This window comes from Alexandromys fortis, unplaced genomic scaffold (genome assembly GCF_014885135.2).
Source record: "Alexandromys fortis isolate MF-2015 unplaced genomic scaffold, M_Fortis_MF-2015_v1.1 scaffold_199, whole genome shotgun sequence".
In the NCBI taxonomy this organism is placed as follows: Eukaryota; Metazoa; Chordata; class Mammalia; order Rodentia; family Cricetidae; genus Alexandromys; species Alexandromys fortis.
In genome coordinates, this window is record NW_026068074.1 from 2,116,384 (window position 1) to 2,133,838 (window position 17,455).

The 17,455-nt window shown below is 51.0% G+C and overlaps 1 protein-coding gene across 2 annotated transcripts in view; it reads right to left on the reverse strand.

Annotated features, from left to right (window-relative positions):
- Positions 1 to 17,455, reverse strand: part of Gsg1l (GSG1 like) — a 191,676-nt gene that overhangs the window by 115,782 nt on the left and 58,439 nt on the right. Inside the window, exons 1-2 of one of the 2 annotated variants that reach the window (XM_050121628.1) lie at positions 14,409 to 14,497; positions 14,115 to 14,162 (exon numbers count right to left, since the gene is read on the reverse strand). In XM_050121628.1, coding sequence (XP_049977585.1) covers positions 14,115 to 14,162; positions 14,409 to 14,490 — 130 coding nt within the window. In that variant the 5' untranslated portion in view covers positions 14,491 to 14,497. Of the gene's footprint in view, positions 1 to 14,114; positions 14,163 to 14,408; positions 14,498 to 17,455 lie in introns of those variants that run through there. The other variant, XM_050121627.1, reaches the window with a different exon arrangement.

Sequence of the window (17,455 nt, forward strand, 5' to 3'; positions counted from 1 at the left end):
CCTTCCCCCTGCAGCCCTCTCCCTACAGCCTTCCCCCTGCAGCCCTCCCTCTGTAGCTCTCTCCCCTACAGCCCTCCCCTTACAGCCCTCCCCTTGCAGCCCTCTCCTCTGCAGCTCTCCTCCACTGCAGTCCTCTTCCCTGCAGCCCTCCCCCTGCAGCCCTCTCCCCTGCAGCCCTCCCCCCTGCAGTCCTCCCCTGAAGTCCTCCCCTGCAGTCCTTCCCCCTACAGCCCTCCCCTTACAGCCCTCCCCCTGCAGCCCTCTCCCCTGCAGCCCTCTCCCTACAGCCTTCCCCCTGCAGCCTTCCCCCCTGCTCCTCTGGCCTAGTGGACAGGAAGCAGAGTCAGGGACATGACGGGAATTTTCACATATCACTAGACTGTCCCGCGTCCCTCATTTCCCATGTGCAGCTGAGCACAGTGATATTATTGAGTTATAGTCAATAGGATGAACCATGTCCAAGCTGAACTGACCACACTCAGCTGTTCTCCATCCATGGCCAGGGGCTTGATGGAGACGCCAAAGCCCAGGAGAATCAAAGTCACTACAGAGGAGGAGACTGGGCCTGGCTGCACAGGACATGCATGCTCAAGTGTCAGCTCTCCACATGCAGGACCCTGTGACACAGGCTAACTTACTACTTCTGAGGCAAAGGAAAACAAAGTAAAACCCCAGGGATGTGAAGGGGTGGGGCACCACCCTCTCCCAATACACATGTGCCTCCCTCCAACCCTGACATTCACATGTACCAAGTCTTAAGACAGACGACCATCCTGTTTCAAAAAAAAAAAAAAGACAAGGATAAACATCACAAGACAGACACAAAGGGATGTTTGAAACAAGTACCTAGATACACCTACTCCTGGGCAGCTTCATGCTGCCAAAAACAAGGCAGTGTACACTCCTGCCAGAGAATCAGTAGAACTAACAGGTTCTCAGGATTAGATCACATAGCTCAAGTGACTGATACACATGATAGATGAAAGGGGGTGGGTGAACAGACACAGGGATGAGTGAGTAGGTGCATGGATGGATGGATGCATGAATGCATGATTGGATGGATGGATGGATGGATGGATGGATGGATGGATGGGTGAGTGGATGGACAGAGGGTGGGTAGATGGGTGAGTGGATGGACTGATGGATACATGGATGCAGGTGTGCATATTGCACATATGGACGGTAGATATGCATGGATGGGTGGATAGATGGACAGAGGGTGGGTAGGTGAGTAGATGATAAAGGGAACAGATGGGTGAATAAATAGATACATGGGTAGAGGGTGGGTGGATGGGTGAGTGGATAGAGAGTGGGTGAGTGGATAGAGGGTGGGTGGATGGGTGAGTGGATAGAGAGTGGGTGGATGGAGGGCGGGTGGGAGGATGGAGGGTGCGTGGGTGGATGGGTGAGAGGGTGGTGGGTTAATGGATGGGTGAGTAGGGGAGGGTGGGTGGGTGGATGGGTGGTGGGTGATGGATGGGTGAGTAGGTGAGGGTGGGTGGGGGGTGAACGGGATGCACACCAGGATGGAAAGTGGGCAGAAGTGGATCGTGAAGCAGTTCTGGGTATGTTTATGACCATGCCTGTCTGTGTGGCAGAACGTGTTCTCAGTACTGAAATGACAGCAATGAGCAAACACAAATCTTTTCCCGTTGTTAACTGGAGACTTTTATTCCAATTTCCACAATTAGGACCTCCCTCAACCCTGGCAAGCAGACACTGTGTCCATCTCCACAGCACAGATAAGCAAACAGTTGAAGAGTGGAGGGGGTCGTCTTTAGCCCAGGCACTCGGCCTCCACAGCCTGTGACTGACAGTCCAGGTTCTCTCCTGTACTAAGCAGACAGGTAATAAATCCACACGGCGGTCGGCCCAGCTCCCCCTGCAGCACCTGGCCTATCTGGGCAGCAGCTGGTGAAGCAGGGTTTCAGATGTCCCTACGGTGTGACACACGTACACTCCAATGTTATCTGAGCCCCCATAACTCCTCACCCCTGGCTAGGCCTCGCACCCCTTTCCTCATGCCTTGTCCCGGTACTCTGACTGTGACCTGTGACAGTCTAGGTTGTGCCCCTAGCAGTCCTCAGACATGTGCTGTGTCAGATGAAGGAGGGAGGGGCAGAACCCAGGACTCTCTGACAACAGGGAAGGGGCTGCCTGTGGTTCGAGCGCCTCTAACCCCATCTATGGTCCAGACAAGGGGACAGCAGAGGTCTTGCGGTGTCCCACAGGAAACAGGAGGACACAGTGGAGGGTGGAGAATGGAGCCAGGCAGCCCCCTTCAGTGCACCCTTCTCTCCACCCGCAGAGTAGAGGCACAGGTGAAAACCTGGGGTCGGTGTGCTTAGCCCAGGGAGAGAACTCAGCAGAACTGGAAGGGCGCAGGCTCTAAAGCGCGGAGCCCAGTCTGGCAGCACGGATCAACTTCTCCCAGGACAACTCTATACAGATTAGCTTGAAAATGGATCACAAAGCTAAACCCGTGACCCTGAGAAGAGAACCGCGAGGGGAAGCTCCGTGAGGTTGGATTTAGCGGCCATGTCTTGAGATCCACACCAAGTAAAGAAGCTCAAAGAGGGAATGAACTGACGTCATTGGAGTTTGTGCTCACAAGTTGCCCTTTGGGTGAGGAACATGTACAGGGTGGGGGAGAAAACCCCAGCTCCAACAGCAGGCCAGGCTAAGGTCTGAAAACAGAAGGCTTTGGCCAGGGTGGCCACCAAACCACCCACTTTCAAGAGCAGACAACCACCTCACACTGGTTAGTTTTTGTCCACTTGATGCGAACCAGAGCCACCTTGGAAGAAGCCCCAGTCGAGAAATTGCTTCTCTTAGCTTGGCCTGTGGGGCATTTTTGTGATTCATGATTGATGTGGGAGGACCCCACCCACTGTGGGCAGTACTACCCTTGGGCAGGTGGTCTGGGTTGTATAAGGAAGCCAACTGAACAAGCCATGGGGAGCAAGTCTGTAAGCAGCACGCCTCCATGACCTCTGCTTCAGCTCCTACTTTCTCCTGTCTTGAGTTCCTGCCCTCTCCGTGATGGAGTGTTACCTGTAAACAAACCCTCGTCCCCAGGTTGCTTTTGGTCATAGTATTTATCACAGCAACAGAAAATAATCCTCTAGAAACCCAGAGAAGCATTCTCCAGACTCTGCAAAAATCCAGTCAGCGTCAGCTCAGGGCGGCAGGAGGTGAGAACGGGTCTTGGCCAGGAGGTAAGGGAACTGGATCACCAGTGGGAACGTGGGATGGTCCAGCTGCTCTGGAAGACAGTATGCCGAGTCCTCTGCAATTAAACGCTGAATCACACTATGTGACTCAGAAGCTGCCGTTCTGGGCATTAACCACAACATAAAATAGAATCGAGATTCCAACAGATATTTGCACACCTGTGATCACTGTCACTCTTCCTGACAGCTGAGCTTTCCTCGGCAGGTAAATGTGGCCTGCGCTGGTGATGGGCTATTTATTATCTCACTTTAAGAAGAAACGGAGGGCGGGTAAGGAGAGCACTCACTTCATTAAGAACCTGCCCTGGAGCCACGAGCACCTGTGTGAGTGCTCCAGCGCCCATGCAAAGGCTGGGCGTGCTCAGTTAGACTGTCCCAAACTACAAGCTCTCGGTTCAGTGAGAGGCCCTATCTCAAAAAATAAGATGGGGAGTAATTGAGAAAGGCACCGTATGTTAAACACTGGCCTCTGTGTGCACTCTCATGCATATGGGCACACACACGCATACACATAAATACACATATGCACAAAGACATATAATCCTGACACATGCAACACCGTGAGTGTGACCCTTGAAGATTTTTTTCTATGAAGAACCAGAGAGTGAACAGTCTCAGCCACTGCTGCTCAACTCTGACCTTGTAGCACAAAAGCAGCCACAGCCACACAGAAAGAATGGGCACAGCTGTGTCCCAATAAAACTTTATTTACAAAAAGACAAGAAGCCCCAGCTTGCCAGCTGCTGCTGTAACGCTAAGCGCAAAGCAAGAGCTCCCTGTGCAGGAGGCAGTGGGACAGCGGCTTCTGAGAGAGCCTCGCAGCCACATTCCCAGCCTGGGGGTTTTGATTTACGATGGCCTGTCAAGCCTTCTGTGTATTTTCCCACATCTCTGAATTGTGCTATTTTCTCTAGTTTTGAAAAGGTTTAAACAAATAAATAATAGCTCAGCAAAATGTATTCTATCCATACCAAAAGGAAAACCAGTTTAAGTGAGTTTCAGAGGAGAGAGCCGGAGGGTTGGTACAGTTCACAGTGGTTTACTGTATATTTTAGAGCCTCTAGGAGTAACTGCTGGAGGAACTGAGAATGCTAATTACCCAATTTGATAATTACACATTACAGCCACACGTCAAAGTCTGATACCCCATAAATAAGTGCAAATATTGTGTCAATTTCAAAAGCACATTATTTGGCAATCAAAAGAAATGAATTACTGGGCTGGCGAGGTGACTCAGTGGGTAAAGTGCCTGCAGCACACACATAGGGCCTGAGGGGGACTCCGGCGCCCATGTAAAAAGCCTGGTCGGGTGGCAGTACACCAGCAATCCCCAAGGGGACAAGAAGTCCTTGCAGCTCATTGGTCTACTGAAGCCAGGAAACCCAGGTTCAGTGACGATAGCTCCAAAATAAAAAGAAAAGAAACACTTAAACACAGATGTATATGCACACATATACCCTCTACACACATGTGCATCAGAACACACATATACACGCAAGAACACACATGAACACGCATGTATACACATGCATATACATGCATGCAGAAAGGGGGAGAGTGAGAGAGAGAACTGATAACTCTTTTTAAAAACCCTTTAGAAATAAAATTAATTCAGGGGACACAACTTCACAACAGCAGGGCACTGGGTGCTGTCTCTGTCTAGTTTGGGGGCAGCTGTGGAGGGAGAGGTGCTGGGTGACAAAGATGCTCTCGACTGGGTGGCAGTGGGCACATAGCTCTGACGCTATTGCTAGAGTAGACACGTTCCATGGGCAGATTGCCCAGGAGGGCCACAAAATTTCAGTAAAGCTACCATTAAAGTGACTTAGAGCAGGCTGGGGATGTGACTAGACATCAGAGTGTTGTCTTGGCAAGCTTGAGGCTCCTCTGTCCCCAGCGCCACGATCAACAGAACCTAATGAGTGGGGTGGACAGCCTCCATGCCAGTCGACAGACAGGGAGAGACAAATGCTGGGGGCTACCAGGCAGAAGCCGCCCAGAGAAACCGTGTTTCCAGCACGCACATCGGCCTCTCTCCAGGCCAGCAAGGACAGTGCAGCCCAGGACAGAGAGCCAGAGGAGTCTCGTTGGCATCCATCCAGTTGACCCTGGAGGGTGGAGGGACAAGGCTAAGTGGATTCTGGCCTCTAAGAATGCCCCCTTGGGAGGCTGCCCAGAGTTTGAGGTTCCAGGGGGCTGCAGGTGTGGGTGGCTCCCTGATGCCACAAGGCCATGAAGCCTGTTGGGCATCTATGCCATGTTCAAGCATCGCAATGCCGCCGGCAAGCCCAGCAGATGGCTGTGGGAGGCGGCAGATGGGATGCCGCGGGAGCAGAGGGTGCCTTGGATTCCCTCAGCTGCTCCAACACGTGGACCCTGACAGCTGTCTGCTTCAAGGCAGGGGCCTCCCAGGCAGGGGGAACACACAGTGAGCAGCCCAAAGCTTATCCAGAGCCCAGGAAGCAGAAGAGGGACCAGAAGTGTGGGTGGGAAGATGTTTCTGATGGGGTGAAACCAGCACGAGGCCAAGAGGATCTGGTATTGCGCTGTGCAACGTCAGGCTCCTTGCTCAACTCTCTGAGTCGCTGTCTTACAGCTCTGACACACACCTGAGAGCTGTGGGAAGAAGGAAAGGGGGTGGGAGCGTGCCTGGGGGGGATGGGATCTTGTGCCACCCTCAGTGGAGTAAACTGAACATTAGCTGAGTAGACTCAAACACAAACCAGGTTGTTTCCAAGTTAGTTTGCCGCTAGCCAGGAGGAACGGGGAGCTGGGGGAACAGAACAAAACACCCAACCAGATATTTGTCCATCTACTCTTGTGTGGATCTTCTCACTTAGGTCTCAGAACTCCGTAAACTGCATGCTGTGACCCCCACATCTTACGGAGGGACATTGAGCTTAAGAGATGGGTAGCATGTCTGATGTCCTACAGAGACTGCGGCAGAGTCAGAATTTGAATCCAGAGCCCATGCTTTTTGACATGGCACTTAGATGCTGTACAATTAAACCCTAGCTCTGACACCGTGTGGCCCGAAACATGCTCTGGTCTCTCTCCAAGCCTCAACTTCCCTGTCTGAGAAACAAGAAAAATCAAACCCCCTTTGAGGCCTATGATGAGATTTCAGTGGAATAACATGCCTGCAGTAGGCTGGTATGCAGACAGTGCCTATTAAGTGTCTACTGTGTGCCAGGGCTGAGAGAGCGTGCTGCAAAGGGGACCCCATTTCCTAGAGCATTTATTCAGGAGAAAGACACGGAGCCGGTGGCAGCCACAGAACTCCACTGAGGGCCTCAGCTCCTTGTCTGGGAACAGCAGCTGAGCCCACATCCCTATATTTCTGTTCCAGGGGACAAAATCCCAGAAGAGTCAACTGGGACTGGACAGGCTTACCTTGGCTGACAACTTCAGGGGTGTCATGTGAATTTTCTGGGGTGACATGAATGAACCAACAACAGACTAAAAACAGCATCCTCCCCAGAGTCTAGCTTGGTGAGCCAGAGGGTTACTGGGGTCACTCACAGAAGCTGTACCCTGGAAGCTACACCCCCGGAAGCTGCACCCTTGAAAGCTGTGCCCCTAGAAGTTGCATCCCCGGAAGCTGCACCCCTGGAAGCTGCATCCCTGGAAGCTGTTCCCCCGGAAGCTGCACCCCTGAAAGCTATGCTCCTAGAAGTTGCATCCCCGGAAGCTGTTCCCCTGGAAGCTGCATCCCCAGAAGCTGCACCCCCACACACAGATGCCACAACAGTTGTTCCTGTTTGCATGACTGCAGAAGGGGTCCTGAGAGCTTTCTAAGTCTGAGAAGTTTCCTAGGGCTTCCTGAGTTTTGCTACCTGAGCCTGAAAGACATGTTTCAACTGGAGGATATCTCTACAGGTGGTTTCAGTTAAAGTCTCTTGGCCCCTTGCTGTGGACTAGGGTGGGTACTGTCCACCATGGCAGGAATACACAGGGGGGAAAGGTGGGCAGGAAGCAGGGAGATGGGAGAAGGGTCTAGGGTCCTTATGTCCCCTTCTGAGGCCCAGCCCTGACAACCTAACTGACTCTCACCAAGCCTACCTGTGACACTTCTTCTAAGGGAGGTGCCATAGGCTGAAAGACAAACCTTTAGCAAGTGGCCTTTGGGGAGTGGAACAGGAGTCGGTCCCTTTCTCGGAGCAGTAGGAAGAGCAGGAAGGCAATGAAGCAAGACACAAGAGGCGGAAGGCTGGATAGTCACGAGAGCCCCTGCACTCCCTACCCCACCCTAGCAATCCCTTCCTGCCCAGCTCACCTCCCTGGCCAGTTTGCCCAGGAATCACTTCATTCCCATAGCCCTCTCCCCCACTCCGCCCCGGGACAGGAGACATTCAGGTAACACAGCCCCTGACCATGTTATCTCAACAGATGTCCCCACCTCACTTAGCCTCCGTTTGCTCAAGCACAGCCTGATACAGATATAGCCTCCGCTTCTCAGTTAGTTGTAGGACTGGGCCTGGCATTTACTAAAACAGAAGTAAATTGGTGTGTGTGTGTGTGTGTGTGTGTGTGTGTGTGTGTGTGTTTTATGCAGGTGTGTTTGGGCATTTAGCGGCCAGAGAGCAATATTGAATATCAGTCTTCAGACTGACATTCACCTTTCTTTGTTTTTTGTTTTAGTTTTATATTTTACTTTACTCTTCCAAAGTTCTGGAGCTTGCCAAGCAAGTTAGTCTGGTGGGCCAGTGAGTCCCAGGGATCCTCCATCTCTACCTCCCCAGAGCTGGGATTGCAGGCTTATGCTATCCATAGAGCTTCACACTTGTCAAGCAAACTCTTTACCGACTAAGCCATCTCTCAGCCCTAGGAGCTTTTGATATTGTTCCTATTAGTAATTGCAAAGCATTCTAAGAAAAACAAATTGGCTCCCTAAAGCCGCTGTCGAGGAAGAGCAAACAACAAACCAAATCAACACCCGGAGAGAGAGTAAGCAGAGTGTCCCCAAGTAAGGGTGGCAGGGGATGCACAAAGCCCAGCAGCTTCAGCTTTGAACCACACATAGGGGACCCTCTGTGCTGGGTCTCCCATCTTTGAGCTGGCCCTGGCTTTGTGTCTTAACCAGGTAGTGGGTTCCATAGCTATGTGTGCTTGTCTGTGAACGCACAGAGCACCTATTTAATAGCCATGCATTTTCATTAGTAAATTACATGGAGGAAACCACCGTCTGCTCTCTATATTCACAAGTCTGTGCCCAGGCTCAACTATACAAGGGAAATGCTTAAAAACAGACTGTGCCAGGCACAGCAGTGTACCCCTATCTTCTGACCACTCAGGAGGTTGAGGCAGGAGGATCATGAGTTTGAGGCTAGCCTGAGCTAGGTGTGTAGTGAGATCCTGCCTCAAGAAAAGGAGAGTGATCCATATTGAACATAGATTGGCTTTTATTGCCTTATTGAGGCAGACCAGCAGCTATTCCTATTCATTTGCATAGCATTTGCATCTTGTTTGCATTGGGCCTGGTGGTGTAGGGTAACTGGAATATGCTTCACACTGCTCAGGCACCATGGACCAGCACATAGTATCGTGCACACAGCAGATGTCAGACATAAGTAATGTGGCGCTTATGTAAGAGATGTGACAATTGCAGATTTGAGAAGAAAGTGAGGTCATGGGGGATGTGGCTTCAAAGGGGACTTTGGGAGCTTGGTCCGCCCTTCCCTCTGTGTGCTCTGCCACCGAACCCTGCCAGATGTGTTGCCTCACATAAGCCCAAAATGACAGGGCCAAGGATTAGGGGACGGAGCCTCCCACAATGTTAGCAGATACAAATCCTGCCTCTTCTGTAAGTGATGTCAAGTGTTTGTTACAGTAGCAGGCGAACTAGCACAGACAATAAGATCTGGTTACAAATGTCAGGACATCCCAAGCAGGGTTGTTCAGCAGTGAGCAGCAGGTAGACTTCCAGGCAAATGTTCTCTTAACCGAGGCTGTGGGTCCTGGTCCCCGCCAACAAACGTGTGGGATGAGCACCGCCCAACCCTGTGCCGAGCCGGCCAGTGAACCCCTGAGCCACACAGCGATCTCTCAGCAGAGTGTGCAGAGCCACTTAGAAATTTAAATCACCGCTGTTTACGCTCAACAGGCTTCTCGGCACTGAGGAAGCGTTTCCAATTATAGAACATGAAAGCCGGTCACTGGTCAGGGTTAATACAACGCTCTGCGAGGGGAAAGAGCAGGCGAAGCTACCCAGATCCCTAATTACCTGGAAAGGTAATCCTGCATAATTGGAATTGGAGCAGCTAAAGTAATCATTAGATGTTGTGATCTGGGAGCCGTCCTCCCCACCCCACCCCCGCCCCTGGCTGAGGGGCTTACATGAGTCCATAATTAGAGATGCTGAACTTTGGGAAAGAAAGACAGAATTGGAGCTAGGGAGGTGGGGTGGGTCCGGTGGCCCTGAGGCTCAGCAGCCTGGAAGGGAAGGGTGGTTGAGGAAGGAAGCCGGCAGAGCCCACAGGACATTGTTCAAGCGTCCTCTACAACAGAAGGTGAGTCAAGGTTGACCAAAGAGTGCTGTGTGACTTTGAGAGAGCACCTATACCTCTCCGGGCTCCCGACCTTCCATTGCTCAGCTCTCCACCATTGTCTCCTGAGAACCTGCTGCTGCCCCCACACTGACAACACAGCCCACATTTTCACAGGCCATTCATCCCACAGGGCTATTCTTCCTGATGCCCTGAGATCAGACAAGAAACCACTTCCAGACCATTCCTGCATCAGCCACATCCACCTCTCCTCCTGAGGGTCTCTGTCTACAGACTGTGGCTCTGACAACTTGTCTGTCCCTCTATCCTGCTGAGGGTCTCTGTCCACAGACTGTGGCTCTGACAACTTGTCTGTCCCTCTACAACTGAGGTTCTCAACCTTCCGAATGCTGTGACCCTCAGGTTATGTTGAACCCCAACCATAAAATTATTTCATTGCTGCTTCATAATTGTAATTTTGCTACTGTTATGAGTCATAATATAAATATGTGATATACGGAATATCTGATATGCAACCTCCAAGGGGGTCGGGACCCACCAGCTGAGAATCATTTCTCTAGAGCTTGGCTGGGGGATAGGGTTTCTCCACACTGCCTTGCTCCAGCCACACACAGAGGGACAATTGCAAATCCAGGTTGGGTGACATAGAACAGGATAGCCTGATCCTGGGCAAGGTGCCTGTATGGGGCAGGGAGTGGGGTGAGGGGCAAAATGGCACCGGGCAAACAGGCTCTGCTGTGTGTTTGTATTCAAGAACGGTGGTTACTGTGAAGCCCAGGCAGCAGGGCTGAGGACTGTGCAGGCCAGCAACGGCCCCAGGGTAGTACCAATGGCAGTTGGGGCCCCTGTGGCGCTGGTTCCACTCTCTCTCCAGTATGTTCCCATCTCCGCATACCCCTGTTCTCCAACATAAGCAATAAAACGCACTAAATTGAGTGAGCAGAAGAATTGCGCTATGATCAGGACAGAGCGGTAGGGAGGCTGAGAAACCGGAGGAGCGCGGCTGAGAACCAGCTCAGCCAAAGCCTGGACCAGCGACCTGAAACCAGCTACCTGCGACATTGTTTCACACAGATTTCTGCCCGGTACCCTTCAAAGCCCCTGGCTTGCTGGCTGCAGCAAGTGGAAATGGAGACGGCTTACAGCAGCTCAGCCATGTAGGCTGGAGCAGATGCAGGCTACAGAGGTTGGATCCAGGTCACTAGACAAAAGTTATCGCCCAGATCCGCGCCCAAGGTGCCCTCCCTCTTTTCCTTTTTCATTCATCAAGCCGTTACTAAACTCTATGTGTCCGTAATATTTGGCACTCTAGGGTGAGAGAGGACAAAACATATCGCCTGTCCCGAGGGAGTGCCAGTCTGGTACAGGTGGCTCCGAACCAGTGTGATTGGGGTTGACATGACCCACTGTGGACAGGCATCTTGGGAAGGCTTGGGGATGCTTTTCAAAACGGGTTGTGTCTATGAAGGGTTTGAAGTATGAATAGAAGTTTGTAAGGTCAAGCAATATCAACAAGGTACAGAGGCATGAGAAGATGCTGGAGAGTTAGGGAAACGGATGTTGGTAGGGAGGCAGGCTTAGAGCCCTCGGCCACGCCCCATGTTGCCATAAGCAGATGTTCACACTCATCATTGTCTTCTAGAGTATTCTGTAGGTGCAGAATGGGTTTTAAGCAGTGCAGCCTGGAGAACAGGCAGCCAGCTGAGAGGTCACTGTGGAAACCCTGGAGAGAGAGTGAGGCACGAGGTCCTCTAGAGAAAAGAGTGTAGCACTTGTCATACAACTAGACCTGGAGAAGGAAAAGTGACAGACTGTCTCCTGGGTCTGGAAGTGTACTGGCCTCTGAAGGAGAGATGTGCACAGGTCTCCAAGGCTTAGCTATGATACAGAACAAAGTGCAAAAGCGACACCGACAGAGCATCCTGTTGCTTTAAATGAAGTCTCCATATCGCAGGGTATCCCATAGCTGCTCACAAAAGGACGGGAGAACTTGTGTACAGCTCCGGGGTAGAAGTCATGCTTTACCATGCGCTGGGTCTTGGTTTACCCACAGCACAGAAGAAGAAAGAGGAGGAGGTGGATTTAGGGGTGGGGAGAGATGAGGGGGAGCAGGTGAGAAGTTGTGGGTCTGATAAGAAAGGGAACTCATGATTCCATATATATAAAATGTATGTACATCTGCATCCTCAAGTATGCAATGTGCATGGCGTGGCAAACACTGATAAAGCAGTGCAGTAGTCGTGAGCACCAAAGGGGAGCCCATACGAGTCCTGTCTCTAGCATCTGCACTTAGGTGTTACTAAGATTTCGCTAAGAGTGTGTTATTGTGACAGAGACCTGGAGGAACAGTGTTCTAGGAGCAGGAACAGCACGTGCAAAGGCCCTGAAGCACACAGCCGCTTGGCTGACTAAAGGAACAGCAAGTATTCCAGAGCTGAGGAAGGGGAGGTGGCAGAGGACGACATCCTGGCTAGAAGACCAGGTCACATGAAGCCTATCAGGGCCATAGCAACAATATTGAGTTTACCCTGAGTAAGCTGTGACCCACGGGGAGGTCAAATAAGGGGTTTTGTTATGTGACATGGGCTTTAAAAATAAAAGAGCATTCCAAATTAGGTGTGAGCCCAGCACACAGGAGTTTGAGACAGGAGAACCATGAGTTTGAGGTTAATCTGGACTATAACAAGATGATACACTACACAATACACACACACGCACACGCACATGCACACATGCAGGGATCCACGCAGGTGCGCACACACAGGCTGGAGAAATGGCTCGACGGTTAAGAGCACAGACTGCTCTTCCAGAGGACCCAGGTTCAGTTCCCAGCACCCACACGGCAGCTCATAATTGCCCATGACTCCGGTGCCATGGGATCCCATGACCTATATATAGACACAGATGCAAACAAAACACCCATACACATAAAGTAGATAAATAAAGTTTTAAAAACCATTCTGACACTAGGGTGTTGCTCACTGGTGAGTGCCCACGCAGCATGTGTGAGTCCTTGAATCCACACCCACCATAACAGAGTAAGTAAGTAGTAAGCTCACTCCCAGCGACACATTTCTCCAACAAGGCCACACCTCCTAATAGTGTCACTCACTGGTGACATAGCATGAGTCTACAGGGCCTTTCCACCTCAAACCATCACAGTAAGTAATAAAACCATGGTGGCCACCAAGAGGCTCAGCGGTCGATAATTTGTCACAGAAACATGAAGATGTCTAGTGCAGAGGTTAAGGCAAGGAGGGAAATGCCAGCCTGAACTCACTCAGAGGCCATGGAGAAGGGGCCCCAGGCTTCCCACAATCCGCTGGATCTACCTTAGCCACAGAGGAAACAGAGTCTGAGAACCAGGTTCAGTAGAGACAGGAAGATCAAGAGTTCAAAGCCAGCCTGGCCTACATGAGACCCTGTCTCAGGAGACAAACAACAGGTAGGAAGAGGGTAAGAGCACTTGCCACCAAGCCCGATGCCCTGAGTTCAACCCCCACGGCACACATGGTGGAGAGAACTAATGCCACAGACTACACTCTGCCTCGCAGACCTGCGCTGTGGTACACATGTGCCTGCATACATGCTCACACAGTTAAACATGTGCCTACATACATGCTCACACAGTTAAATGCAAGCATTTTTTTTAAAGAACAGAAAGAAACAAGGAAAGAGCAGGTTATAATCCTACCTCCTAACTCTGAGACTATGCTGTGCCTGTTTCCTCACCTGTGAGGGGGGCTGTGTGACTCTGTGTATAAAAAACAGAGCCCAGAGAATGGTGCAGTGAGGCCCACTGATGTGTGTTGAGGGGGTGGGTGTTTTGTCACCTCAGCAGACTAGAAGGACTCCAGGACAGAGGAAGCTGGTATGCTAACAGAGTCTAGAAGAAGAGCATGCTTGGGGAGGGAGAGAAGTCACTGGGGCAGACCCCAAGGGGGTGGGGGAAGATGGCTCAGAGAAAGTCATTCGTCTCTTATGCCTTGGTTCCTGTTGGAAGTGGAAAATCAAGTGCAGAGGGAAGATGGGGAGCTGGCAACTTGACCCAAGAGCACCTGGGACCTCAGGGGGCAGCTGGGAGAGCCATTCAGCTGCTGCAAACTAACCCTGCCATCCAGAGGAAAAACCAGAGCCTTTGAGAGGCGTGGAGGCAGAAAAGGCTTCCATCACTGGGTGACAGAGTCTCCTCGTAAACATTTGATATACGCCATCAGACAGTCTTCTGTGTGGCCATCAAGTCCTAAAGTCAAACTGGACCACCAGTAAAAACATGACATATGCTCTCGGGAGCCCTTAGTCCCCATAAAGAGAGCAAGAAAGGCCTGAGCCCCTGGAGGAATAGGGCCAACATGCTGCAGAGCTAACTACTTACCTTTCTCTGAAGCCGGAGCCAGGTCAATGAAGCTGCGGCATGTCTCACCTGGGGAAAGAAAAGAAGGATTTCAGAACAGGAGGTCACAGCTTCACAATCTGCCTGTCCCCTTCGGAGGGTCCCAGGGGCAACACCACCCCTAACCAGACCCACGAGGCAGTTTCTTTAACCAGAATGCCAAGAGGCCTGTTGTGTGCCAGGAACTTGGGTGGGAACCACTAGCTCCCCATCCCTGACCAAGCCACAGGCCTGAGCTCCTCTGTCTCCTGCCCTGCATCTCCTCTGGCCACCAACCTGCCCAGGCTACACCTCTCATGCTCTCCCAGAAGCATCTAGTTCCTTCCTGTCCGTTCTGTACTCTGATCACATGAAGCATATGCACACGTGTGCACGCCAGCACATGCACACACAGCTTTGGTAACTTCCCATAGAAGAAGCTCAAATTCCCACTGTGGACCCAGGGAGGCTTCCTCTGGCCTCTCCAGGCTCCTCTCCACACCCTTCCTGCCCCAGGTCCTCTTATCTGCTTGGAACCTCCACAGTTCTCAGACAAAGTTTCCTAAAGGTCTCTGGTTCCTGAGCTTCCTGGCAGTCACATAATAATAGCAAGGCCCAGAATGCAGTGGCGGCCGATGGGGCTAAGGAAGACGGGGCCTGAGCACAGGGGGCCTCGAAAGTTCTCTGCTCTGATTTGTGTATCTCCTGCTCACGATCCCGCAGGCCACCCTCGGGCGGACAGCATGCTGGTGCCCAGGCAGGTTTGTTTCTACCTTCTGCTTTGCACTGAGAGACCAGACCCTGCCTTTACAGATGAAAACCGCAAGGCTCTGAAATGCTGAGCCACCAGCCTGGGCCGAGTGGCAAAAATAGCGCCGCTTAGATTATCATCAACAATATAGATGTGTTGACAAGCAAGAACATTCCGGAAGGGAGCGATAAGGAGAAAGGGGCTAAGGAACTGGCCTAGTAGCTGAGCAGCAAACACACAAAAGCCCCGGGGCTGAAGCTCAACAACATCTCCCCTCAAGCAAGAAAATTGAATTTTTTGTTAGATTTTGAGTAAATCGTTTTAAACTGTCTTTAATGATACACTATTTTCCCAAATGCTGGAGAGGTGGGTAAGTGGGGTGTTCAAATTTAGGCCAGACCAGCACACTGATTGGATCTTGGATTCTTTGCCTTCATGACCTCCTCCCTACATCGAAAAGAAAACTAATATCAAAAACGGTACTTCAGCCCAGTGTAGTGGCAGATGCCTTAATTCCAGCATCTGGGAGGCTGAGCTAGGTCAATCGTGAACCTGAAGACCGTTTAGAACGAGACCCTGTCTGTCCTAGCTAGGGTTCGTACTGCAGTGATAACACCATAACCAAAAACAACCTGGGGAGGAAAGGGTTTATTTCATGCACACTTCCATGTAACCATTCACCACCAAAAGCAGTCGGATCAGTAACTCAAACAGGGCGGGAGCCTGGAGGGAGGAGCTGATGCAGAAGCCGTGGAGGGGCGCTGCTCACTGGCTTGCCTCCCATGGCTTGCTCAGCCCACCCAGGACCAGCAGGCCCCGTCCACAATAGGTTGAGCCCTCCCCCATTGATCACTAATTAAGAAAATGCCCGACAGCCATATTTTATTGAGCCCTTTTCTCAACTGAGGTTTCCTCCTCTCAGACAACTCCAGCTTGGATCTAGTTGACATCAAACCAGCCAGCACTCTGTCTCAAAAAATTATATTTTACAGCCTCGGTGGTATAAAGACGAATGTGTTAAGTATTAAGCACTTTACCCATTTAAAAGAAATTAAATGTCTGTGTGAGTGAGCCTGTGGGAATATGGTGGCCCTTGACTTTCCCCTGTGCCTAAAGAGGGCGGGCTCACAGCATCCATTCTGGCTCCAGCTCCCACCAAGCCCAGCTCCAGGTGGTAATTAAGGTTTCTGTGCAGGGGTTTTGATGTCTCTTCTCTCTACAATGCTTTGCTTGAAGTATAACTCACATGGCCCAGGATTCGCTGTTCTAAGGCAAGTCAATAGTTTTCCATGTATCCCCAGTATTGTCCCGAGTCGTGCCAACAATCCCTGCGATCAATTTTCCACATTTTCATTGTCCAGAAAATAAACCCCACACCTATTCACAGTCCATCCTTCCTTCCTCCAACCCTCTCGGCCTGAGGCTCTGACTAATCTGTTTTCTTTCTCTAGGTTTGCTTAGTGTGGGATTTCACAGAAATGGTGCCATCCAGCCCGTGGCCTTCTGTGACTGATTCCTCTCCCTCAGCATCGTGGTTCTAAGGTGTCTGAGGTGTACAGTGTATTGGCACTCCATTGATTTTTCTTTTTAAGTATAGAATCACATTGCTTTGTTTTGCTTTCTGCAGCCCCCATTACCTGTGGTCAACCACAGTCTCAAAGTAATAAATGGAAAATTCAACAAATAAAAAAACTCAGATGTTTTTGTCACACCCCATTCACGGCGGCCAGGCGCTTCCCACACTGCTACTCCTCAGCCCTGGAGCAGTAAATCCATACTGCATACAAGGCCTCCTGTCGGTCCCTCAGGAGCCTCTTTGTTATTAACTAACTTCACAGGACCATAATGCTTGCATCTGGGTAGCTCTTATTTTACTTCGGAAGGTCCCAAGTGTGAGGATAATGGTGCGAAGGAGGCCCCATACAAAGACTATGGAGGGACAGGTAGCTTGGGGCCCGTGCGTCAGTGCTGCAGCGTGTAGGGGAAACCAGTCCGGATGCCGCTTGCTCTACAGGAGGGTCCTAGCCTCCAGCGAGTGTTGGGCCACGTGCCCTAAGACAAAGCAGACAGTGCGGGCACTGCATTTCAGCAGTCTGTTCTCTAGCCCGTGGCACTGGGCGTGTGCTCCTTTTGAGGACATTTGCTAGGGTTCACAGACAAGGCTTTTGTGGCCAAGGTTTTGTTTCTCTGGGGCATGCCCTGGGAGTAAAATCGTAGGTCATGTTCTCAAGGAGACACAGGCTGTCTCCTAAGCAGCTGGGTCAACTGGCCTCCCACACACAGTGGATGAGGCCTCTAGTTTTGCGACACTGGGGATGACTTGCCTTTTGTCACTCAGGAGATGCCTAGACAGAGATGAAGAAGCAGGTGCTAGGTATAGAAATATTGATGATACATTCATAGATGATAGATACATAGATGACAGCTCTACAGCCATAGATTACAGATAGGTGGTAGATAGATGATAGGTAGATATATGACAGATATAAGCAGACGATAGAATAAAGAGTTCAGGCTTTAATGAAGAACAACTTATTGCATTTTTCTTCATCCTGAGTATTTGGGGATCATAACTTAGGATTGCCTAACCCAT